The sequence below is a fragment of the Lissotriton helveticus genome, chromosome 5_1 (genome assembly GCF_964261635.1).
Source record: "Lissotriton helveticus chromosome 5_1, aLisHel1.1, whole genome shotgun sequence".
Taxonomy (NCBI): domain Eukaryota; kingdom Metazoa; phylum Chordata; class Amphibia; order Caudata; family Salamandridae; genus Lissotriton; species Lissotriton helveticus.
Window position 1 is genome coordinate 310,707,745 of NC_136065.1, and position 24,130 is coordinate 310,731,874.

The 24,130-nt window shown below is 52.0% G+C and overlaps 1 protein-coding gene across 7 annotated transcripts in view; it reads left to right on the top strand.

Moving 5' to 3' along the window:
- The window catches only part of SAMD11 (sterile alpha motif domain containing 11), a 229,968-nt gene that overhangs the window by 162,091 nt on the left and 43,747 nt on the right, over positions 1-24,130 (top strand). For 6 of the 7 annotated variants that reach the window (XM_078642338.1, XM_078642339.1, XM_078642341.1 and 3 more), the window contains exons 6-7: positions 11,115-11,207; positions 17,396-17,557. In XM_078642338.1, coding sequence (XP_078498464.1) covers positions 11,115-11,207; positions 17,396-17,557 — 255 coding nt within the window. The remainder of the gene's footprint in view (positions 1-11,114; positions 11,208-17,395; positions 17,558-24,130) is intronic. The other variant, XM_078642340.1, reaches the window with a different exon arrangement.

The following is a 24,130-nucleotide window of genomic DNA, read 5'->3' on the forward strand; positions in this document are numbered from 1 at the left end:
AGGGCTTGAGTGGGGGTACCACGTGGGTGGACAGCGTCGCCCCACTTATTTTACCGAGTGGCCGCCGTCCCCCTGCTTCACTCTTTGGCCTCTCTGGGACGAGATCGGAGCTCACAGGACGCTGCACACACGCTGGCTTCGCAGATGCAATCGCATCTAAGGGTTGAGCGAGGGGAGGCAATGAGCCCGAGGGTGCAAGCCACCTTTCGTGACGGCACTTCCTGTCGTGACGTCACTTCCGGTGACAGTGTCCCCCCACTTCTTTTTTTAGGACTTGTGCCCTGTATAGCGCTTCCTTGCCCTGCCGAGGCACTGACAGAAGCACGTTAGCAGACATGCACCGCGAGGGGAACTTTCCGGCAGTGCTTGCTTGTAAGCATGTTCCCACTTACACAGCCGCCTATATGGAAGCATGTTGGTATCACGAGGAAGGGAGCAGAGCGGTGCTCTTGTTCGTCCTGGGTCGCTGCACGTGGGCGTGTAATGAGAAGCAGATGCGTGGTGTGAGTGATTGAACGCATGCATTATGCATTATTATAGACTACATTCTGCCTCATTATGCCAGAGAGGGCCTGACGATGTGGAATTCTATAGAATCGCCCATGGGCTGGTCAGGAGCCGTCCAAGTGGGAACATTGATTGTTTACAGTTGTTTTATATTGTTATGGGGCTGTATTCTGTATTCCGAAATCAGATCTGACCCCTTGATTGCCACATTAAAAACAAAGGGGCAAAGGTTTGCTTCTGAATAGCTACCTGCAACGATAGACCTGAAGCCACCCGAACTAACTTAAACTTCTGGTCTACAACATTGTTTTTAACGTTCAATGATGCAGTTTTACTGCTTTATACCTCCTATTACCTGGATTGTTCTTTCTTGTGTCACTACTTACCTGACTGCCTACCTTTCTTGCGTCACTACTTACGTGACTGCCTACATTTCTTGCATCACTACTTACCTGACCACCTACATTTCTTGCGTCACTACTTACCTGACTACCTACATGTTTAATTCACTGCCTTTTCCTGTTCATCTTGCATGCTCGTGTATAGCGCTCTGATACCCTGATGGGTCATGTTGTTCATGCTTTATAAATCCTTTCTAATAAGGTAAAAATACATATATTCTTCAGGGAGGGCTGGGACCCCGAATCTGCCAAGTTAGGTCAGTGTACTTGAGTGTGTACCCACTGTTGCTGTGAACGTGCTTGCTAATGAGTTCTGTGAGTACTTGCATCGACACCCATGTTGGTTGTTCCTAGGTGTGTACTTATCATGACTGTGTGTGTTTGTACGCTTCAGGTGTGTGCTGGTAGGATGTCTCCCTGCCTGTGAGTGGTGTATGCTTGTGAGCGGTGCATTTCATGGAGCGGTGTGTGCCTTAGGCCCTCTCTCTTCCTGTGAGTGGTGTGTGCCTTGGGATCCCTCTCTCTTCCTGTGAGTGGTGTGTGCCTTGGGATCTCTCTCTCTTCCTGTGAGTGGTGTGTGCCTTGGGATCTTCTCCTGTGAATGGTGTGTTCCTTGAGATCTCTCTCTTCCTGTGAGTGGTGTGTGCCTTGAGATCTCTTCCTGTGAGTGGTGTGTGCCGTGGGATCTCTCTCTCTCTTTTCCTGTGAGTGGTGTGTGCCTTGGGATCTCTCTCTCCCTGGCTGTGAGTGGGTGCGCCTTGGGATCTCTCTCTCCCTCTGAGTGGTGTGTGCCCTGGGATCTCTCTCTCTTCCTGTGAGTGGTGTGTTCCTTGGGATCTCTCTCTTCCTGTGAGTGGGGTGTGCCTTGGGATCTCTTCCTGTGAGTGATGTGTGCCTTGGGATCTCTCTCTCTCTCTTTGCCTGTGAGTGGTGTGGTCCTTGGGATCTCTCTCTCTCTCTGGCTGTGAGTGGTGTGTGCCTTGGGATCTCTCTCTCTCTCTCTGGCTGTGAGTGGTGTGTTCCTTGGGATCTCTCTCTTCCTGTGAGCGGGGTGTGCCTTGGGATCTCTTCTTGTGAGTGGTGTGTTCCTTGGGCTCTCTCTCTCTCTCTCTCTTCCTGTGAGTGGTGTGTTCCTTGGGCTCTCTTCTCTTCCTGTGAGTGGTGTGTTCCTTGGGATCTCTCTCTTTCTCTGCCTGTGAGTGGTGTGTTCCTTGGCATCTCTCTCTCTCTCTGCCTGTGATTGGTGTGTTCCTTTGGATCTCTCTCTCTCTGCCTGTGAGTGGTGTGTTCCTTGGGCTCTCTCTCTCTCTCTTCCTGTGAGTGGTGCGTTCCTTGGGATCTCTCTCTATCTCTTCCTGTGAGTGGTGTGTTCCTTGGTCTCTCTCTCTCTCTCTCTTCCTGTGAGTGGTGCATTCCTTGGGATCGCTCTCTCTCTCTGCCTGTGAGTGGTGTGTTCCTTGGGATCTCTCTCTCTCTCTCTGCCTGTGATTGGTGTGTTCCTTTGGATCTCTCTCTCTCTCTCTCTGCCTGTGATTGGTGTGTTCCTTGGGATCTCTCTCTCTCTCTCTCTGGATGTGAGTGGTGCGTTCCTTGGGATCTCTCTCTCTTTCTGCCTGTGAGTGGTGTTTGCCTTGGGGTCTCTCTCTCTCTCTGGATGTGAGTGGTGTGTTCCTTGGTATCTCTCTCTCTCTCTCTCTGCCTGTGAGTGGGGTGTTCCTTGGCATCTCTCTCTCTCTCTCTCTCTGCCTCTGATTGGTGTGTTCCTTGGGATCTCCCTCTCTGCCTGTGAGTGGTGTGTGCCTTGGGATCTCTCTCTCTTCCTGTGAGGGGTGTGTGCCTTGAGATCTCTTCCTGTGAGTGGTGTGTGCCTTGGGATCTCTCTCTCTCTCTTTTCCTGTGAGTGGTGTGTGCCTTGGGATCTCTCTCTCCCTGGCTATGAGTGGTGTGCGCCTTGGGATCTCTCTCTCTCTCCCTCTGAGTGGTGTGTGCCCTGGGATCTCTCTCTCCCTGTGAGTGGTGTGGTCATTTTGATCTCTCTCTCTCTCTGGCTGTGAGTGGTGTGTGTCTTGGGATCTCCCTCTCTCTCCCTCTGCCTGTGAGTGGTGTGTGCCTTGAGATCTCTTCCTGTGAGTGGTGTGTGCCTTGGGAACTCTCTCTCTCTCTTTTCCTGTGAGTGGTGTGTGCCTTGGGATCTCTCTCTCCCTGGCTGTGAGTGGTGTGCGCCTTGGGATCTCTCTCTCTCTCCCTCTGAGTGGTGTGTGCCCTGGGATCTCTCTCTCTCTTCCTGTGAGTGGTGTGCGCCTTGGGATCTCTTTCTCTCTCCCCCTGAGTGGTGTGCGCTTTGGGATCTCTCTCTCTCTCCCTCTGAGTGGTGTGTGCCCTGGGATCTCTTTCTCTCTTCCTGTGAGTGGTGCGTTCCTTGGGATCTCTCTCTCTCTCTCTCTTCCTGTGAGTGGTGTGTTCCTTGGGCTCTCTCTCTCTTCCTGTGAGTGGTGTGTTCCTTGGGATCTCTCTCTCTCTCTGCCTGTGAGTGGTGTGTTCCTTGGGATCTCTCTCTCTCTCTGCCTGTGATTGGTGTGTTCCTTTGGATCTCTCTCTCTCTGCCTGTGAGTGGTGTGTTCCTTGGGCTCTCTCTCTCTCTCTTCCTGTGAGTGGTGCGTTCTTTGGGATCTCTCTCTCTCTCTTCCTGTGAGTGGTGTGTTCCTTGGGCTCTCTCTCTCTCTCTTCCTGTGAGTGGTGCATTCCTTGGGATCTCTCTCTCTCTCTGCCTGTGAGTGGTGTGTTCCTTGGGATCTCTCTCTCTCTCTGCCTGTGAGTGGTACGTTCCTTGGGATCTCTCTCTCTCTCTCTCTCTGGATGTGAGTGGTGCGTTCCTTGGGATCTCTCTCTCTCTGCCTGTGAGTGGTGTTTGCCTTGGGGTCTCTCTCTCTCTCTCTCTCTCTCTCTGGATGTGAGTGGTGTGTTCCTTGGTATCTCTCTCTCTCTGCCTGTGAGTGGTGTGTTCCTTGGCATCTCTCTCTCTCTCTCTCTCTCTCTGCCTCTGATTGGTGTGTTCCTTGGGATCTCTCTCTCTGCCTGTGAGTGGTGTGTGCCTTGGGATCTCTCTCTCTGCCTGTGAGTGGTGTGTGCCTTGGGATCTCTCTCTCTTCCTGTGAGGGGTGTGTGCCTTGAGATCTCTTCCTGTGAGTGGTGTGTGCCTTGGGATCTCTCTCTCTCTCTTTTCCTGTGAGTGGTGTGTGCCTTGGGATCTCTCTCTCCCTGGCTGTGAGTGGTGTGCGCCTTGGGATCTCTCTCTCTCTCCCTCTGAGTGGTGTGCGCCCTGGGATCTCTCTCTCCCTGTGAGTGGTGTGGTCCTTTTGATCTCTCTCTCTCTCTCTGGCTGTGAGTGGTGTGTGTCTTGTGATCTCCCTCTCTCTCCCTCTGCCTGTGAGTGGTGTGTGCCTTGAGATCTCTTCCTGTGAGTGGTGTGTGCCTTGGGAACTCTCTCTCTCTCTTTTCCTGTGAGTGGTGTGTGCCTTGGGATCTCTCTCTCCCTCTGAGTGGTGTGTGCCCTGGGATCTCTCTCTCTCTTCCTGTGAGTGGTGTGCGCCTTGGGATCTCTTTCTCTCTCCCCCTGAGTGGTGTGTGCCCTGGGATCTCTCTCTCTCTTCCTGTGAGTGGTGTGTGCCTTGGGATCTCTCGCTCCCTGTGAGTGGTGTGTGCCCTGGGATCTCTCTCTCTCTTCCTCTGAGTGGTGTGTTCCTTGGTATCTCTCTCTTCCTGTGAGTGGTGTGTGCCTTGGGATCTCTCTCTCTCTCTCTCTCCCCCTCTGCCTGTGACTGGTGTGTGCCTTGGGATCTCTCTTTCTCTCTCTCTGGATGTGAGTGGTGCGTTCCTTGGGATCTCTCTCTCTTTCTGCCTGTGAGTAGTGTTTGCCTTGGGGTCTCTCTCTCTCTCTCTCTCTCTCTCTCTCTCTCTCTCTGGATGTGAGTGGTGTGTTCCTTGGTATCTCTCTCTCTCTCTCTGCCTGTGAGTGGTGTGTTCCTTGGCATCTCTCTTTCTCTCTGCCTCTGATTGGTGTGTTCCTTGGGATCTCTCTCTCTGCCTGTGAGTGGTGTGTGCCTTGGGATCTCTCTCTCTTCCTGTGAGGGGTGTGTGCCTTGAGATCTCTTCCTGTGAGTGGTGTGTGCCTTGGGATCTCTCTCTCTCTCTTTTCCTGTGAGTGGTGTGTGCCTTGGGATCTCTCTCTCCCTGGCTGTGAGTGGTGTGCGCCTTGGGATCTCTCTCTCTCTCCCTCTGAGTGGTGTGTGCCCTGGGATCTCTCTCTCCCTGTGAGTGGTGTGGTCATTTTGATCTCTCTCTCTCTCTGGCTGTGAGTGGTGTGTGTCTTGGGATCTCCCTCTCTCTCCCTCTGCCTGTGAGTGGTGTGTGCCTTGAGATCTCTTCCTGTGAGTGGTGTGTGCCTTGGGAACTCTCTCTCTCTTTTCCTGTGAGTGGTGTGTGCCTTGGGATCTCTCTCTCCCTGGCTGTGAGTGGTGTGCGCCTTGGGATCTCTCTCTCTCTCTCCCTCTGAGTGGTGTGTGCCCTGGGATCTCTCTCTCTCTTCCTGTGAGTGGTGTGCGCCTTGGGATCTCTTTCTCTCTCCCCCTGAGTGGTGTGCGCTTTGGGATCTCTCTCTCTCTGAGTGGTGTGTGCCCTGGGATCTCTCTCTCTCTTCCTGTGAGTGGTGCGTTCCTTGGGATCTCTCTCTCTCTCTCTTCCTGAGAGTGGTGTGTTCCTTGGGCTCTCTCTCTCTTCCTGTGAGTGGTGTGTTCCTTGGTATCTCTCTCTTCCTGTGAGTGGTGTGTGCCTTGGGATCTCTCTCTCTCTCTCTCTCTCTCCCCCTCTGCCTGTGACTGGTGTGTGCCTTGGGATCTCTCTTTCTCTCTCTCTGGATGTGAGTGGTGCGTTCCTTGGGATCTCTCTCTCTTTCTGCCTGTGAGTAGTGTTTGCCTTGGGGTCTCTCTCTCTCTCTCTTTTCCTGTGAGTGGTGTGTGCCTTGGGATCTCTCTCTCCCTGGCTGTGAGTGGTGTGCGCCTTGGGATCTCTCTCTCTCTCCCTCTGAGTGGTGGGTGCCCTGGGATCTCTCTCTCCCTGTGAGTGGTGTGGTCATTTTGATCTCTCTCTCTCTCTGGCTGTGAGTGGTGTGTGTCTTGGGATCTCCCTCTCTCTCCCTCTGCCTGTGAGTGGTGTGTGCCTTGAGATCTCTTCCTGTGAGTGGTGTGTGCCTTGGGAACTCTCTCTCTCTTTTCCTGTGAGTGGTGTGTGCCTTGGGATCTCTCTCTCCCTGGCTGTGAGTGGTGTGCGCCTTGGGATCTCTCTCTCTCTCTCCCTCTGAGTGGTGTGTGCCCTGGGATCTCTCTCTCTCTTCCTGTGAGTGGTGTGCGCCTTGGGATCTCTTTCTCTCTCCCCCTGAGTGGTGTGCGCTTTGGGATCTCTCTCTCTCTGAGTGGTGTGTGCCCTGGGATCTCTCTCTCTCTTCCTGTGAGTGGTGCGTTCCTTGGGATCTCTCTCTCTCTCTCTTCCTGAGAGTGGTGTGTTCCTTGGGCTCTCTCTCTCTTCCTGTGAGTGGTGTGTTCCTTGGGATCTCTCTCTCTCTCTGCCTGTGATTGGTGTGTTCCTTTGGATCTCTCTCTCTCTCTCTTCCTGTGAGTGGTGCGTTCCTTGGGATCTCTCTCTCTCTCTGCCTGTGATTGGTGTGTTCCTTTGGATCTCTCTCTCTCTCTCTTCCTGTGAGTGGTGCGTTCCTTGGTATCTCTCTCTCTCTCTCTTCCTGTGAGTGGTGCATTCCTTGGGATCTCTCTCTCTCTCTGCCTGCGAGTGGTGTGTTCCTTGGGATCTCTCTCTCTCTCTGCCTGTGATTGGTGTGTTCCTTTGGATCTCTCTCTCTCTCTCTCTGCCTGTGAGTGGTGCGTTCCTTGGGATCTCTCTCTCTCTCTCTGGATGTGAGTGGTGTGTTCCTTGGCATCTCTCTCTCTCTCTCTCTCTCTCTCTGCCTCTGATTGGTGTGTTCCTTGGGATCTCTCTCTCTGCCTGTGAGTGGTGTGTGCCTTGGGATCTCTCTCTCTTCCTGTGAGGGGTGTGTGCCTTGAGATCTCTTCCTGTGAGTGGTGTGTGCCTTGGGATCTCTCTCTCTCTCTTTTCCTGTGAGTGGTGTGTGCCTTGGGATCTCTCTCTCCCTGGCTGTAAGTGGTGTGCGCCTTGGGATCTCTCTCTCTCTCCCTCTGAGTGGTGTGTGCCCTGGGATCTCTCTCTCCCTGTGAGTGGTGTGGTCCTTTTGATCTCTCTCTCTCTCTGGCTGTGAGTGGTGTGTGTCTTGTGATCTCCCTCTCTCTCCCTCTGCCTGTGAGTGGTGTGTGCCTTGAGATCTCTTCCTGTGAGTGGTGTGTGCCTTGGGAACTCTCTCTCTCTCTTTTCCTGTGAGTGGTGTGTGCCTTGGGATCTCTCTCTCCCTGGCTGTGAGTGGTGTGCGCCTTGGGATCTCTCTCTCTCTCCCTCTGAGTGGTGTGTGCCCTGGGATCTCTCTCTCTCTTCCTGTGAGTGGTGTGCACCTTGGGGTCTCTTTCTCTCTCCCCCTGAGTGGTGTGTGCCCTGGGATCTCTCTCTCTCTTCCTGTGAGTGGTGTGTGCCTTGGGATCTCTCGCTCCCTGTGAGTGGTGTGTGCCCTGGGATCTCTCTCTCTCTTCCTGTGAGTGGTGTGTTCCTTGGTATCTCTCTCTTCCTGTGAGTGGGGTGTGCCTTGGGATCTCTTCCTGTGAGTGGTGTGTGTTGTGGGATCTCTCTCTCTCTTCCTGTGAGTGGTGTGTTCCTTGGTATCTCTCTCTTCCTGTGAGTGGGGTGTGCCTTGGGATCTCTTCCTGTGAGTGGTGTGGTCCTTGGGATCTCTCTCTCTCTCTCTCTCTCTCTCCCCCTCTGCCTGTGACTGGTGTGTGCCTTGGGATCTCTCTCTCTCTCTCTCTCTCTCTCTCCCTGCGAGTGGTGTGTGCCTTGGGATCTCTCTCTCTCGCTCTCTCACTCCCTGCCTGTGAGTGGTGTGTGCCTTGGGATCTCTCTCCCCCTGTCTGTGAGTGGTGTGTTCCTTGTGATCTCTCTCTCTCTCTCTCTTCCTGTGATGTGTGTGTTCCTTGGGATCTCTCCCTCTCTGCCTGTGATTGGTGTGTTGCTTGGGATCTCTCCCTCTCTGCCTGTGATTGGTGTGTTCCTTGAGATCTCTGTCTGCCTGTGAGTGGTGTGTGCCTTGGTCTCTCTCTCTCTCTCTCTGCCTGTGAGTGGTGTGTGCCTTGAGATCTCTCTCCCTCTGCCTGTGAGTGGTGTGTGTCTGTAAGTTGTGAGTCATTCATGAGTCCGGTCATTCATGCTTAAGCAAATAAGCGGTGCAGCGGCACCGAGTTCCAGAGGCCAAAGAGCCCATTCAACCCTTATAACGTCTTTATTTCACTACACAAACAGAGGCCAGGGTGTATTTTCCGTGCTTGCACCGGAGCGCGTGACCCCCTCGGTGCGAGTGGGGCCCTCCCAGTCCGCCCCTCCACTGCGCCCGGGGTGCCGGCTTTGAGCTCTGCTCGGGAGGGGCCACACTACTAACCCTCCATGCCCGGACCTATAACCGCATCATTTGGGCCTTGACCCGCCCCCCCCCCTTCCCCCCCTTCCCCCCCCGCACACATACAAATCATGGCGGATATTGATAACCATTCAGTGGGGGCGGCGGCTGTGAGGGGGTGCGGGGTTGCTCTTGAATCCACGCCTGCCGCTTCCTGCCTGCAGGCTGGAGCCCACTGTCGAAAGCAGGCAGAGAATACAGTGCAGGCACAGGCTGGGTGCACACGGTACGAACAGGTAGTGTCTGTTCACCGTGCACACACAAACTGCAGGACCAGTGTGTGCACACTAGGCACTGGGTATACATATGGCCCACACAAAGTGTGTAGTATATACGCATAGGTAAGAAGTCCAGGGCAGCGCATACACTAGTCCTTGACTGCGCCAGTGCACAAGCGATCCGTGCAGCGCACGCACACCGATCACTCTTTCACTGTAGTAATGTGTGCAGATAAACAGACAGTGGCTGTGCATACTGCGCCCACAGGCAGGGGTTCGACTCTGCACGGGTTGCCTCTTTGTATTTAGGGTGCAGTGCACACACTGCACCCAGTGTGGAGATAAAGAGCACACGAAAAATGGAATAAAACCCTCGCACCACGTATCACATGGGGTTAAATCTTTGCACTACAAATAACCAGTGAATGCATACTGCGCCCGAAAAGTCGGTGAGCAGGCCCGTTGAACTGCATGCTGTGGCGTGTTTGTGCAGTGCACATACACATTGAGCCAATGAAGGCAGGGAAAAAACGGGCAAGGGGTGGCCCTTTGGCACGCACATAGTTTCCTCCTTGGGTGAATTCAGCGCACATGCAGTGGCAGCGTGTACAGAGACCACATATCCAGTGAGTGCGCGCAGAGCACACTCGGACATTGAGCGGACCATTTGCATCAAGTGCATGTATCGCTTATGTGTTCAATGCACGCGCATATCCAGTGAGTGGGTGAGGCACAGAGCTAGTGAGTGAATGAATGCACGCAGGGCGCATTCGGTGAGTGAATCCAGCATACACAGTGAGGCATGTAGGGCACACCCAGTGTGTGCATCCGGAGACACACATACACGTAACGGGCAGTTTGCACTAACTGCACCGACTGCCTGTTTGTTAAGTGCGCACGTGCATGCAGTGGGTACATACAGGGCACACACCTTCAGTTAACGGATCGTTTGCACTAACTGCACACATTGCCTGTTTGTTGGGTGCACTCGCTCATGCAGTGAGCACATACAGGGCACACACCTTCAGGTAACAGACTATGTGCACTAACTGCACCAATTGTCTGGTTGTTTGGTGCACACGTGAGTGCACGCAGCCAGGGAACGACCCCCTTGCACTGACTGCCTGTTTGGTGCACTCGCGCAGGCAGCCACAGAGCGGACCCTTTGCACCGACTGCCTGTTTGGTGCACTCGCGCATGCAGCGAGTGCAGGCAGCCAGAGAGCGGACCCTTTGCACTGCCTGCCTGCTTGGAGCACTCGCGCATGCAGTGAGCGCAGGCAGCGCACACGGAGCAGGCACACCCTGCAGTGCACAGAGAGCGCTCTGCAGTTATTTTCTCACCGCACGCAGGCACGGACGGACGGCCGCGGAGCCCCGCGGTGGCAGCAGACCGAGGCAGCCGGGGAGGGCTTCGGACGGAGCTCGGGAGACGGCGGCGGGTGAGCCCCGATCCAGGGCGGGCGGCTGTGAGATCCCCCGTCAGACCGCAGCGCGGCGCCCACTCCCCAGCTGGGTCCTCCGGAGACGGGCAGAGAGAGCTGCGGATCCCGTCCGGGCAGCAGAAGCGGCGGATCCCACCCCGGACAGGCTCCCGGACCGGCAGCGGAGCGGATCCGGTGAGGTCCGTGGCCCGGCGGCGGGCGGACAGCTCGGCGGGCCCTGCCTGCTCTGACGGCGGCGCAGCTCCATCCGACCCGCGGCATGAACCCCCCTGAAGCCTCGGAGCGGCAGAACCGCGACGAACAAAGGATGAACCACCTGAGTAAGGACCCGCCGCCATCTGGGCGCTAGGAGGGAGCGGGCCGCGTCAATCGCGCCGGCCGGCCCTGGGGTCACCCCCGGCCGCGAAGCCTAGAGCTTGGTTCCGGAGTTCATGGCGACCCGCGAGCGAGGCTTGTGCTGTGCCTGAACCTTCAAAGGCACTGCGAACCCAGTGTGCAAAAAGTCGCCTACAAATGCCGTACTGTGAGAGGGGATCTCGAATATACCCCCAAAGCATTCGCGTGAGCCCCCAAACCACCGTGCAAACTCCGGACCCTACAGGGAACCACGGCGCTCAAATAATTTTAATGGGGGGGGGGGGGGCAGTTTGGTTGTATTTCCCCCTAGTCGGGTTTTTAGTTTGTATTTTTTTGTATGTAATAATTACGAAATGTGCATGAATTATGACTTCGGTTTTTTACGACAACTTCATTGAAAACCCATGAAGGGGGGGGGGGCGGGTGATGCAGACAGGGGAGGAAATTCAAGTAGTTTTGCGCTTCCTTTTCTGAAATGTGCAGACTGTCGTTAAATATCTCTCTGCAGGCGGCGGCGTGCATCCCAAACTGTTGACTAATTCCGATCCGTGTCCTCTCTTTTCCAGATGACTTTTTAGGAAAAAAGAGGGTGTGTTCTCCCAACAGCAACAGCGAGTGTGCGCTGGAGAGCAAGAAAAGCCGGAGCGACTCCCCCAAGGGTAAGTCAGTGGGTGCGCACCTTTCAGGGCACTGGGGCAGTGGCGTGGTCAGGGAGACATGGCGCCAAATGCAAGCAAGAAAGCCGTCCGCTCCCCATAATCTTTTTTATAGTTAAAACAGCCACTTATTGGGGTGAATTGGGCCCCTCACACTACGGTGCCACTGCACCTGCTACACCTTTGATAGCTACGCCCCTGTACAGGAATGGAAGGATAGTGTGACTGTGACTGGGGCCCATGGGGTGTTTAAGGTGAGTGTTGTGTTTGGGGGGGGAGAGCACTGATTGGCTGGTGGGGTAGTTTGGAGTGGTTGGTACTTTTCAAAGTGTAGGGGTATATAGTGCAGACTTTCCTTGGCAGTATGGTTGTAGCGAGTTGTGAAATGTTGGGGGAACTTGTGCGAATGGTGTGTGTGTTTGTGTGAGGCTATGGTTACATGTTGCTGGTGTGTTACTGAATGTTAGTAAGTGGGAGCAGTGAGCGTGCGTGGCGGACAGCTGGCTTCCCTTGTCAGTAGAGTACTGCTGAATCTTTGAATTGTTGTCAAGTTGTGCGTACACGGCTGGTTTTCCTTGTTAATGTGGTATTGCTGCATCTTGGAAGTGCAGGTAAGTTGTGTGTGTGTCCAGGACTGGTGGTTAGACTTCCCTGGTTTTGGCATATCGTGGAAGCAATGGTGACTGGTGTGTGTGCGGTTGGCTCTCCTTGGTAATGTGGTGTTTGCTGAATCTTGGAAGTGTTAATGGGTTGTGTGTTTGCTCTGCTGGCCGCTGTAGTAGTGTGGTGTTACTGCATCTTAAGGAAGTATGAGTGAGTAGCCTGGGCAGAGGTCTCACATTGAGCTTTTCTTGCTACAGGTAAGCAGGGCCCGAAACCTGTCAAGTAACTTGAGGTGAATGATGTGTGGAGGAGAATATATGAGCAAGCGGACCAAGGCAGGAACCCCAGGTCCCTAGCTCCTCAAGGGGCCACCATCTACCCACGGCACTATAACAACACAGGGCTGATATACTGTGGACCGTGGTACTGTACAAGCGCAGGCCCCGTGCTAACCAGGCAGTCTATAGACTCCCTTACCAGTCAGGCCCTGGTGCTGTTTCTGCCCCAGTGTGGTCACAGGATCTGTGATTCTTTAGGCCATGTTCATGGTCAATGGCTCAGGCCTAGTGCAGGGCCAAGGTTTTGTACTGGCGCGTGTCCTGATGCTATCCTGGTGCAAACCCTTGTGTTGCTGCTGTACTAAGATGGGGACATGGTGCAGATGTAGTAAAGACCAAGGGTCTTATTTATAAGCCCCAAGCCCCTTGCGCCTCCCGCACTTCACTTTTCCCATGTTAAAAATTACGCAAAAGTGGCGCAAGTGGCTTGTAAATAAGCCCCCAAGTGTCCTGGGGAAATATCGAGCACTTTCTTCAATGGGAGCAACAAAAGAGACAGGCCGGTTCGGCTGCTTCACCGCGAGAAGTCTTCAACATTCCATCCCAGTCCTCATGGCTCCCGAGGTTGAATTCGGACTGTAGCTTGAGGCTGCTGTCCAGCTTTATGATTGGTCCAGTCTCCGTCTCATGTTTGGTTGTAGCCATTTTTTTCTCAATGGTCAGTTTTAACATGTCAACGCGCAGTGTTCCCTAAAATGCTCCAATCCTGAAAGTGCTGCAAAAGGCCCTCACAAATGCATCTCAAAACAGCACTACTTCATAGGGTGAGCTGCAGATCTTGTATAACCTATCCCAGCCTGCTAATGCTTTTCTTGCAAAGGTGCTGTGCTCATGCCTCTCGCCCCTGTCAGTTTTGCTGACACTTGTGCCCTGACATAAGCCCCCAAACTGCCCTGTTCCCCCAGACCCTGTTCCCGCAGTGGACTCAAGAAGAGACAGAGTGAGTTAACTGAGAATGGGTCACCGACAAACTTTACCTGCAAAAAAGGCCTGTAATTCAGAAACGCTTATTCATATGCCCACACGTGTGTGCTTAGTATTTGAAGCTTGCACAATATCAGACAGTGCGGCACACCGATCCTCTGCAGATCTTTTGGCAATTTTGTTGTCATCTCTGCTACATGGAGGTGGAAAATCTGAAAATCCTTTAATTTGGAGCGAGACTAGGCATTAGCTGAATTGTTGCAAATTCCAAGAACAAGGCTGGCTTTAAACAGCACATTAAGGGCTAGATGTAGGTAATTCCCATTTACAGACTCTTAAATACCGAATTTTACCGATTCGGTATTTAAGAGTCTGTAAATGGGAAGGGGGCAGATGTAGGTAAATCCGAATTCAGGAATACTGAATCTGTAAGATTCGGTATTTACCGATTCAGTAAATACCGAATCGGTATTGCCCATTGATTCCTATGGGCCTTGAAGCCCATAGGAATCAATGGGCAATACCGATTCAGTATTTACCGAATCGGTAAATACCGAATCCTGCAAGCACCCCAAGTACAGGCTTGTGTGACATGTGGCACACATACATGCCCTAAGGGCATGTCTGTGTGTCACATTGCACAGGTGTGCATGCACATATGTGCATGCACACCTGAATTCGGTATTTTACCACACAATAGGATTGTGTGGTAAAATACCGACTCTTAAGGGCCTGTGGCACTGTAAACTGTGCCATCTACATTTGGAATTACAGAATCAGTATATTTACCGATTCGGTAATTTACCTAATCTGTAATTTTACCGAATCGGTAAATATACAGATTCTGTAATTTTCAACCCCTACATCTGAAAACCCTAATACTGGTCGGGACCGGTATTAGGGCTCCTACATCTGGCCCTAAGTTTCAAGCATTTAATGACCATGTGTTTCAAACACTACAGGATGATGGACAGAGTGCTTATACTTTTCAACCACTCACCCCCAGTCACTGATCTGAGTTTAATCCATCATTCTTTAGCTCACTTCGCTACCCCAGTTTAGATCCAGCCATATGCAAATCTGTCTTCACCCTGTTCCGCATGGGAACAGTCCAGCCCGAAATCCCAGGGCAGGTCCTCCCTGGACCGAAAACAAGCATCCTGGGTTAGGTTTTGGAGTTTCATCCCTCATCAGCCAGGCTAGCTTGAATCAAGTGGCACAGCGAGCAATGGACCCACGGTCTAGCCTGTAAGAGGTTGCCTGCCAGTCAATATCCTCAACTGCTGCCATATTGCCAGACCAAAAGATTAGGCTCCTGTTCTGGAACATTTCTTACCAAATAGTTACTGCAAATATAATGTGAAACAATACCAAGAAAGCAATAATTATTGTCAAGCCATACTCCTTCCAAGAGAGCAGTAAATCCCCTTTATATCATTGGCTATCTTGTACTACCCTGAAATGAATACTGCTGGCTGCATCTATGTACAGACCCAGCTAGAACTGGCTGAAAGTGGGTAGACGAAGTCAAACAACTACGCCTTTGATCTGTGTCAGAAAACTGCGCCACATTCACAAGTCCTCTCTGACCTCTGCTGGCAACCTAGTGTGAAGATGCTCCTGGGTGAGAGCAGCCTTTGACCTAAAAATCCACCTGGAGAAAGTTTAGTCCACAGGAATAATCCTGAGGGCAAAATTCAGTTGACCTACCAATGCCTGAAGCTGGTGTAGAGTTACTTTTGTTATGAGATAATTATGTGTGTGATGGACTGGCTGAGGGTTCTCACTATTTAAGATGGTAGACAATACTCTCCATCCACAGAGTCAGTTTAATTGTTCAGGAAAATATTGCACATAGATGTGCCAACTATCTTTCAGCTGCGAGGGGCACCCTGAAATCCCAGAGTAAAGTAGCAAAAGCTCCCGAGGCTCACCTGCATACAGTAGAACTGGTCAGCCCCATTAAGAGGAAGTAATCCAGGTATGAATGCCGTCCTGAAACGCAGTCTTTCAACTCCAAGGTTGAATTGGACTGTTTGCAACTGGTGTAGGAGACCATGCATTCCAGTGGCATGCACATCTCATAGTAATACAATTTTTGATATTGAACACTCAGCAGGGAATAATCTTCTGGGTGGACTGGGAGAAGGCTGACTCAATGCCAGCCTTGGCAAAGAAGGCTCACAGCCCCATTTCCTTATGCTTGCCAATGCGTGGTCAACAGATGTGTATCTCACTGAGCAAAACCTGTGGGGCTCTGGCGTCATTAACTGATGCCCTTTTTGGCACGGAGAGATTATGATTCAGTCTGAACAGGCCAGGCTCTATTAAAGTTTCTTTGTGAAGTTTTGTTACTAACTATGCTTGTGTGCGACTGAATTGAAATTTGGTTGATACAGCGAGGGATGGGGACTACCCTTGAATTTGGGAGCCTAAACCTCTGGGAGAAACCCAGAGGCAAAAGATGTGCTTCCTTATCGTTCAGGTACAAGTCGAGCCTAGGCAGCAGCTTGTCTACCGGTACCCGTGTTGGTAAATTGAGGCTCGCTGGGTGCTTTGACAGAACCCCTGCCCTTTTCTTTGGCCTTCTTAATGATTTTGAATTTGGGCTGTTGTCCCAGGCCACAAAAGGAACAGACATGTTTGAGTGTGCACGACCCCATTGGACGTGTGCACACTTTTCTAGTGAAAGCCCAGCAAGGCCCTTTTTCATCTCTACTAGAGTGTTGATGACAAAAAGGGTGCTGCTTCTCAGGGCTGTTATTATTGGCTGTCTGCAACCACACGTTCACCTCGGTCTGATGCCAACCTGGCCACCGTCACAGTCCGAATCTAGCCATTCATTGCCCTCATAAACACAACACGCCTTGAGGATCTCATTAGCGCAGAATGTCATTGGTACCGCCATCTCTGGCTCTTCTAAGACCACAACCAAATAGTATTTTTCTCAACAACCTTAGGGTTTTTGGCATTAACTGACACTTTCCATTTTCTCTTTTGACTCAAGCTCCCTCCTTTCCCAAAAGTGTCAGCGAAAAAATCTCAACAGAATCTCCTTTCCAAATCGTCTTCTGCGTCAGCTCGCACATGCGCAGCAGGCCTGCCTGGTTTTGAGAGGATGGTTTCTTCACCGCCTGTCCCCTTAAGAGGGACAGCCTGACCTTTTTGTGTCGCATCCTCATCTTTCTTACTTTTATCTGCTGCTAGGGGAGAGCCTCTGGTCATAGGGGCCTAACTAGCCTCACCTCCATTACTCTTCAGTTCACTTTCTACTCTTTCTTGATCAGCTGCAATGGCACCCACATGATTTTTTGCAAGTGCAGTGGCGAAGAGTACATTGCCTGGAGGTGCCTATGAGAAGGTCAAAGATGCACAAGTGGTAGGTCTTTCAGTGCCCCGGGCTGTTAGAATAAATGTGAACTGTGGTCGAGTCAGGGGCTCTCTTGTCGGTAACTGCGACTGAAGAACCTGCTGGGGTGGAAAAATCTCCCTTGAAACCTGTGTGTTGCCCCCGTGGGAGGATGTTGTGGTTGTATCTGAAACTGATTGACCTTTAGCCAAGAGAGATCTGTGAGAGACTGACAGATCACCCCCAGGACTCAGGGGACTTTATTCGACTCACAGTCTTTAGAGTACAAAGCAGGGACCACCCTAGGCATTGCCGCAGGGTCGATGAGAGCCTGGTGGAGGGTATAGTGTTTGGTTTCTCTGCTACAGGGACCACCCCAGAGGCCCCAGCTAAGTCCCGTGCTTCTGGCACCATGCTCTGAACGGCCAGGTACGGCCTGTCTAGAAGGAGGACACACTTAGGCCCCAGTAGTAATAAGGGCTGCAGCGGCGAAGCTATGTCCGATGGCGCAGTGCATTCAGGAGCGACCACGCTGTGCCTCAATCCGGTCCTGATGTTGCGATGACCTGCCCTAAACAGCCTTCGGTCATAGCAAAAGCTGAAGCGATGCGTCAATCGCTCCTTCGGGTTCTTGTTTCTGGTCCTGTGACTCGCAAGATGAGAGCTAGGAAGTTGCACAAGTGCTGCCATCCACCACCACCACCAACACACCACCACCATCACCACCTGCCTCGGTCTAAAGAATCCCAGGTGCAGTACTGGGGCAAGTATCCGCATGGGTCCCCTGGTCATCACAAAACCCTATGGGGGTGAGTTCTGTTCAGATGTGCCAGTACTTAGGGTAGGGTATTTGCTGACAGGGGAAGGGGGGGGGGTTGTACAGGAGGAGCAGGCAGTATCAGCAGAATACCTTGATGTTTTAACTTTTTGATTCCCTGGTTTGCACTTTGCCTAGTTATTCCCTTTTTTCCCCCCAGAAACCTCTCACACCCCCCTGCTGGAGGAGCCTGGCACACAGATGACCCCCGAGGAGCACTACAGGCGCATGATGTCCGCCCTGAGCGAGCATGGGGGCTTCGAGGAGCAGCAGCAGCGCCTCTACCAGCTGGCAAGCAGCATGGGGGTCCCGAGCCATGGAGGTGAGGCACTGGCCCAACAACCAGGGGAGGTGGAGAACTCTGCTCCCCCAAACTTGAGAAGCCTTACTTTTTGTCCCTTGTGTTTTTGACCTTTGGCCTTATGCTGGATATGTCGCTAGGGCAAGGATCAGATAAATGTATTTTATAAGGATATCATGTTTGACGGGCGTGGTGGATGCATGCATTTCCATTGTTTTTGTCTTTTCTGTAATATTCTGTCTTTGCTGTGATAAAGGGGTTAGAAGAAGGCGGGGGAGGGGCAGGACAGTGGAAAAATAATTTTATTCATGTGTATTTTTCAGTTTGTGGAGGACGGACAATTCCAATAGACAGGTTTCGTATATTTTCGATTGTGAGTGGTTTAGAACAAGGGATTATCTGGAGCCCTCGTATTTTTTCTGGGCGAGGAAGATAAGGGTACATCTTTTCTTTTTTATGTGTACTTTTAACGTTTATTTGAGGTTTACTAGTCCACTCAAGTGGGATTGGAACACGTGTCCCTCTCGTTGTCCACAGATCTCTGCAGTATGTATATATATATGTGAGCGCTCCATCGATGCTGCGGCACTGAGCTACAAGCGAATGATGCAAGTCAGGATAGAGGTGACTCGTGAGAGCTCTGGTTCTGCAGTAACAGTGGGAGACGAGTGCGTGATGCAAGTCAGACTAGAGGCACATTGTGGGAGTTCTGTGGCTGTACTGGTACTGGGATAGATGTTCATACCGAAGACCTATGTGAGCGCCCCATGGATGCTGCGGCACTGAGCTACAAGCGAATGATGCAAGTCAGGATAGAGGTGACTCGTGAGCTCCTGCTGTGGCCCATGACTCTACCTTACAGAAATTGCACACGCCTGACTCTCTGTTGGGATGCAGTACAAAGCGATGCCCTTCTGGGACAGCGGACCATGATCTGAGTGGGCGTACACCCCTGTGTCCATATGGAACCATAAGCCGAGTGGGCGTACACCCCTCTGGCCCTAACTCCATATTGTACCATGAGCCGAGTGGGCGTACACCCCTCTGGTCCTATGTCCATATGGTGCCAGGAGCCAAGTGCTTGTGCACTCCTCTGGCCCTGTGTCCATATGGAACCATAAGGCAGTGGGCGTACACCCCTCTGGCCCTGTGTCATGATGGTACCAAGAGCCGGGTGGGCGTACACTCCTCTGGTCCTGTGTCCATATGGAACCATAAGGCAGTGGGCGTACACCCCTCTGGCCCTGTGTCAATATGGTACCAAGAGCCGGGTGGGCGTACACTCCTCTGGTCCTGTGTCAATATGGTACCAAGACCCGGGTGGGCGTACACTCCTCTGGTCCTGTGTCCATATGGTACCAAGAGCCGGGTGGGCGTACACTCCTCTGGTCCTGTGTCAATATGGTACCAAGAGCCGGGTGGGCGTACACTCCTCTGGTCCTGTGTCAATATGGTACCAAGAGCCGGGTGGGCGTACACTCCTCTGGTCCTGTGTCCATATGGTACCAAGAGCCGGGTGGGCGTACACTCCTCTGGTCCTGTGTCCATATGGTACCAAGAGCCGGGTGGGCGTACACTCCTCTGGTCCTGTGTCAATATGGTACCAAGAGCCGGGTGGGCGTACACTCCTCTGGTCCTGTGTCAATATGGTACCAAGAGCCGGGTGGGCGTACACTCCTCTGGTCCTGTGTCAATATGGTACCAAGAGCCGGGTGGGCGTACACTCCTCTGGTCCTGTGTCAATATGGTACCAAGAGCCGGGTGGGCGTACACTCCTCTGGTCCTGTGTCCATATGGAACCATAAGGCAGTGGGCGTACACCCCTCTGGCCCTGTGTCAATATGGTACCAAGAGCCGGGTGGGCGTACACTCCTCTGGTCCTGTGTCCATATGGAACCATAAGGCAGTGGGCGTACACCCCTCTGGCCCTGTGTCAATATGGTACCAAGAGCCGGGTGGGCGTACACTCCTCTGGTCCTGTGTCAATATAGTACCAAGAGCCGGGTGGGCGTACACTCCTCCGGTCCTGTGTCAATATGGTACCAAGAGCCGGGTGGGCGTACACTCCTCTGGTCCTGTGTCAATATGGTACCAAGAGCCGGGTGGGCGTACACTCCTCTGGTCCTGTGTCAATATGGTACCAAGACCCGGGTGGGCGTACACTCCTCTGGTCCTGTGTCCATATGGAACCATAAGGCAGTGGGCGTACACCCCTCTGGTCCTGTGTCAATATGGTACCAAGAGCCGGGTGGGCGTACACTCCTCTGGTCCTGTGTCAATATGGTACCAAGACCCGGGTGGGCGTACACGCCTCTGGTCCTGTGTCCATATGGTACAAAGAGCCGGGTGGGCGTACACTCCTCTGGTCCTGTGTCAATATGGTACCAAGAGCCGGGTGGGCGTACACTCCTCTGGTCCTGTGTCAATATGGTACCAAGAGCCGGGTGGGCGTACACTCCTCTGGTCCTGTGTCAATATGGTACCAAGAGCCGGGTGGGCTTACACTCCTCTGGTCCTGTGTCAATATGGTACCAAGAGCCGGGTGGGCGTACACTCCTCTGGTACTGTGTCCATATGGTGCCAGGAGCCAAGTATGTGTATACCCCTTTGGCCCTGTGTCCATACGGCACCAAAGAGCAGAGTGGGCGTACACCCCACTAGCCCTGTGCTCATGAGTGAATCTATTTTAAGATTCTTCCGCGGGGGTGGGGGTGAGAAGCAAATGTGAGGTGTGTTGTGAGTGGCCATCTTAAGGAGGCTGCCTTGTCGATATGTTTTAAAGATATACAAGGGGGGGTGATGGGAAGCATGGGTGAGGCGTGTCATGTTAGAGTGACATCTTAAAGAGGCTTGCATGTCGATATGTCTGTCTCAAAAGCTATAACAGGGATGTGGGGGCTGGGGATGTTACAGTCGTCATGGTCGACGCGCAGTAGGAAGTTGGCCATGTGCCAGGCTCGTAATAAAAGGCTCTATGGAAACGAGGAGGAAGATGTGCTTTCGGATAATTCTTTTTTAAACATGGAAAAATAGAGCAAACTGTGAACCGCTTCTGCGGGGGAGGGGGCGGGGGAAGAGATGTGAGGCAGGGTTTCTGTGGGGGCGGGCAGAGGGTGGCATGAGGGCAGCGGGTCCATGGATAAGGTTTGCATGACGAAGGGGCAGAGAGTTGGCCTGGGAGATAGCAGGGTCCTGTAATAAGGCTTACATTGGGGAAGGGAGCAGGAGGTGGTTATGGGTAATAGGGCTTTCATAGGGAAATGGTCAGAAGGAGGGGATGGGTGATAATAAGGTCCTGTAAAAGGGTTTTTACAGGAAAGTGGACACAGGAGGTAGCAGGGTCCTGTGAGAGGACTGCTGAGGTTAAGAGGTCAGTAGGTGGACATGGGAGGTAATGTCCTCTGATGGTGCCCAGAGGGTGGGCATGAACGCACCAGGGTCATGTGAGGGGGCTTCCTTTCGTGAGGGCAGATGGTGGGCACAGGAGATAGCAGAGTCTGTGAGTAGGACTTCTATCAGGAGGGGGACTGAGGGTGGGCATGGAAGGTAGCGGTGTCTTGTGAAAAAACTTTTAATCGAGAAGGGGCCAACATGCAGGTATGGGCAGGATCATCATTCTTTGACAGGACTTCCTTTGAGAACTGGCCAGATGTTGGGCATGAGAGGTAGTACGGTCCAGTGATAGCTCCTTTAAAGGCGAAAGGTGCAGATGATGGGCATAGGAGGTAGCCAGGTCATGCTATAGGGCTTGTTTTACGGGATGCGGCAGAGGGTGGGCATGGGAGGTAACAGCGTCATGCTATAGGGCCTGTCTTATGGGATGGGGAAAAGGGTAGGCGTGGGAGGTAGCAGGGTCATTCTACAGGGCTTGTATTATGGGATGGTGCAGAGAGTGGGAATAAGAGGTAGCAGGGCCTTACGAAAGAGCTTCTAAAAATTGAGGGGAGGGTGGGACATGGTCCCTTGACAGGGCCTCCATAGGGAGGTATCTGTGTCCTAAGATCGGGCCTCCAAAGAGCACGGGTGCAGGGGGTGGGCATGAGAGCTAGCAAGGTTTTGTGATAGTGGCTAGATGATTCCCGTACATTGTGCTGTATAATGAATTTTTTGAAAATTTCTTTAAGATTAAGGAAAACAAGAGGGTAGGGTAGGCCTGATTGTGGATTTTGTAAAGCTTTTTAAATTATTTGTGTAAATATCAGCCGGGGTCTAGATGAATATTTAATCGTATTTTAAATTGTATATTTATATATGTGCTTTTATGGTGTTTTTTAATCACTGAATAAAGATCCTTTGAATTGAATTGAATTGAATTGATAGTGGCTCTCCTAGTGAGGGCACAGTTTGGTCATGGGAAGAAGCATGGCCCTGTTGTAGGGCTTCTGTGGACAATGGTACAGGGTTTTTTTAAGGGGTAGGAGGGTCATTTGATAGGACTGCTCTGCTGGCGTTGTCAGAGGGTGGGCATGGGTGTTTTTTAAATATAGTAAGGCTGGTCCATTCTTCATTATATGCAGGTCGAAGAGCTGTTGCAGTTTTCCGGGGAAAACATGAAAAACTTTAGGTGTGCTTTGAGTACATATGACTGGTATGTAGTGGGCTCTCTGGTCTTGAAGTGCAGTAGGTTTAATGAAAGCACATAACTAGGTTTGTTGTAAGTGGTACGATTTACATATACTTAAATGAGTTTAGAACATTTTAAAAAGCGTTTTACTGTTTGCAAACACTCTCATTTACTCAATCTGAGGGTTTTGAAGGGCTAAAACCCTTTACACATCTGGCTAAAAGAACCTTGGAATGAAGTAATGAAGGCGTTGTAGGAGGGGATGCACCTTGAGTTCACAACATTTCTCGTTTTTTTCAGTCCGAGGAAGTTGTCTTTGAGACGAGGTGGTTATGAAGAGAGCACATTAATGAATGAGTTTAGGGACTGGTAGCTTTTGGAGCAGGTTTTAGTTGTATTGGTTCTGGGAGCATCCAGGGTGTATGGTTGTATTTTATCACCTAGGCACTCCCAGACTTTTCTGTGAGTCGATGAGGTTTAGAAGTTTTATAAAGTTGTTTAGATATTTATGATGAGAAATTGTCTTGATTTCAGGGTCAAGAAGATGGATTCTCAAAGCCTTTTTCAAGCTTCCAGGCTTTCTTTGATGTTTCCTGCTACTTGACATGGGACATTAAAGGTTTCTGCAGGTCTGGGTAGGAGCAGATGCTAATACCAGGCAGCCATTGAGAGTGACTCCTAGGGTAAGCTTGGTGCTGGCATGAGTACCAGTGTTTGGTGGTACACTTGGCCTTGAGGAACAGTAGAACAGTTTTGATCGCCATAGTTCTTAGAAAGGCTCTCAAGCATGCATCTGGTGCTGATAGTTGATGTTTGGGTAGAGTGGATTTTTGAGGGCGCCAAGAGGTTGCTGTCACCTGTGATCTTCGAGAGAGTAGAGCTGTATGTTGAAGATCACTGAAGATGGTGGTGAATTTTAGTTGGTCTTTCTTATTGTAAATGAGGCCCTTAAAAACGGTCTTCAGTTCAGTGTGCAGTAGGATGCATAGCCTAGTATGTGGCGCGTGTACGTGACACGTTGAGGGATGTGGGCAGGTGCCCGTTCAGAGGAACCTGTGGCTCTCAGGGCATCCTTCCGGTTGTGCTTCCTGCCACTCTTATATTTGTGGTGCAGCACTGCTTCCTGTCTGTTGCGCGGTGTGAGGCACCCAGAGTCCGCGTGGTATGGCAGATATAAGGATGTGAAAGGACGCACTTGTAGCGGAATCTGTGGTGGTTGGCGCATCCTTCCGGTAGCGCTTCCGGCCGTAGCTCTGAAGCATGCAGCTCTACTTCCTGTACAGCTCGTGAAGTGAGTGGCACCAACAAGTGTAAGGAGCTCCAGAAAAGCCTAATATTTTGGGACTCCAGTCCAGAAATGAGCAGGAGAGTAGGCGCCTCAGGTAAGCACCGCCAAGGGTTGGTGTAAATTAGACTCTGGGGAGGGTTTTAGATGGTTGGGATACAGTATGCTTGACCTAACCCCCGGGGAAGAGAGCAGATCATCAAATGGATGGGCAAGGAGGTCAACGAAGCAAAGCTCGTGATTTGGGCTGGAAGGTCTATGCCTGTATGGAAGGGAAGGGGGGTTGAGCTTACCACCCATTGCGGGAAGTAGGTTTTAGCGTGGGTGGCCAGGGATGGGAGGTCGAGCTAAGCCCGGGTGAAGGTTGTGGGTCTGTGCAAGGAACAGCTGAGCACTGGAGAAGGTGGTACGGTTTCATGGTTGGGAAAGGATAGGAGGTCAAGCCAAGTACCAGGGTCAGTGGTCTCCGTCTCTGCGAGGCGGGTGCTGCTGAGCCTCAGGGTTAAGGCTAGGAAGGGAGGTTGAGATAAGCCTTGGGGAGGGTGGAAGCACTCTGTATGGGTGGCCAAGGAAGGGAGGGACGCACTCAAATGGCACATAGAAGAGTCCTGTGAGGGTGGTCGGCCTCTGAATGGGGGAACGGAAGGGAGATAAAGCTACGCCATGTTGAGGGCCGGCAATGAAGGGTAGGCCGTGCTAAGGGTGGTCGAGCTCAGCATGTGTGAGGTGGAGCTCATGGAGATGG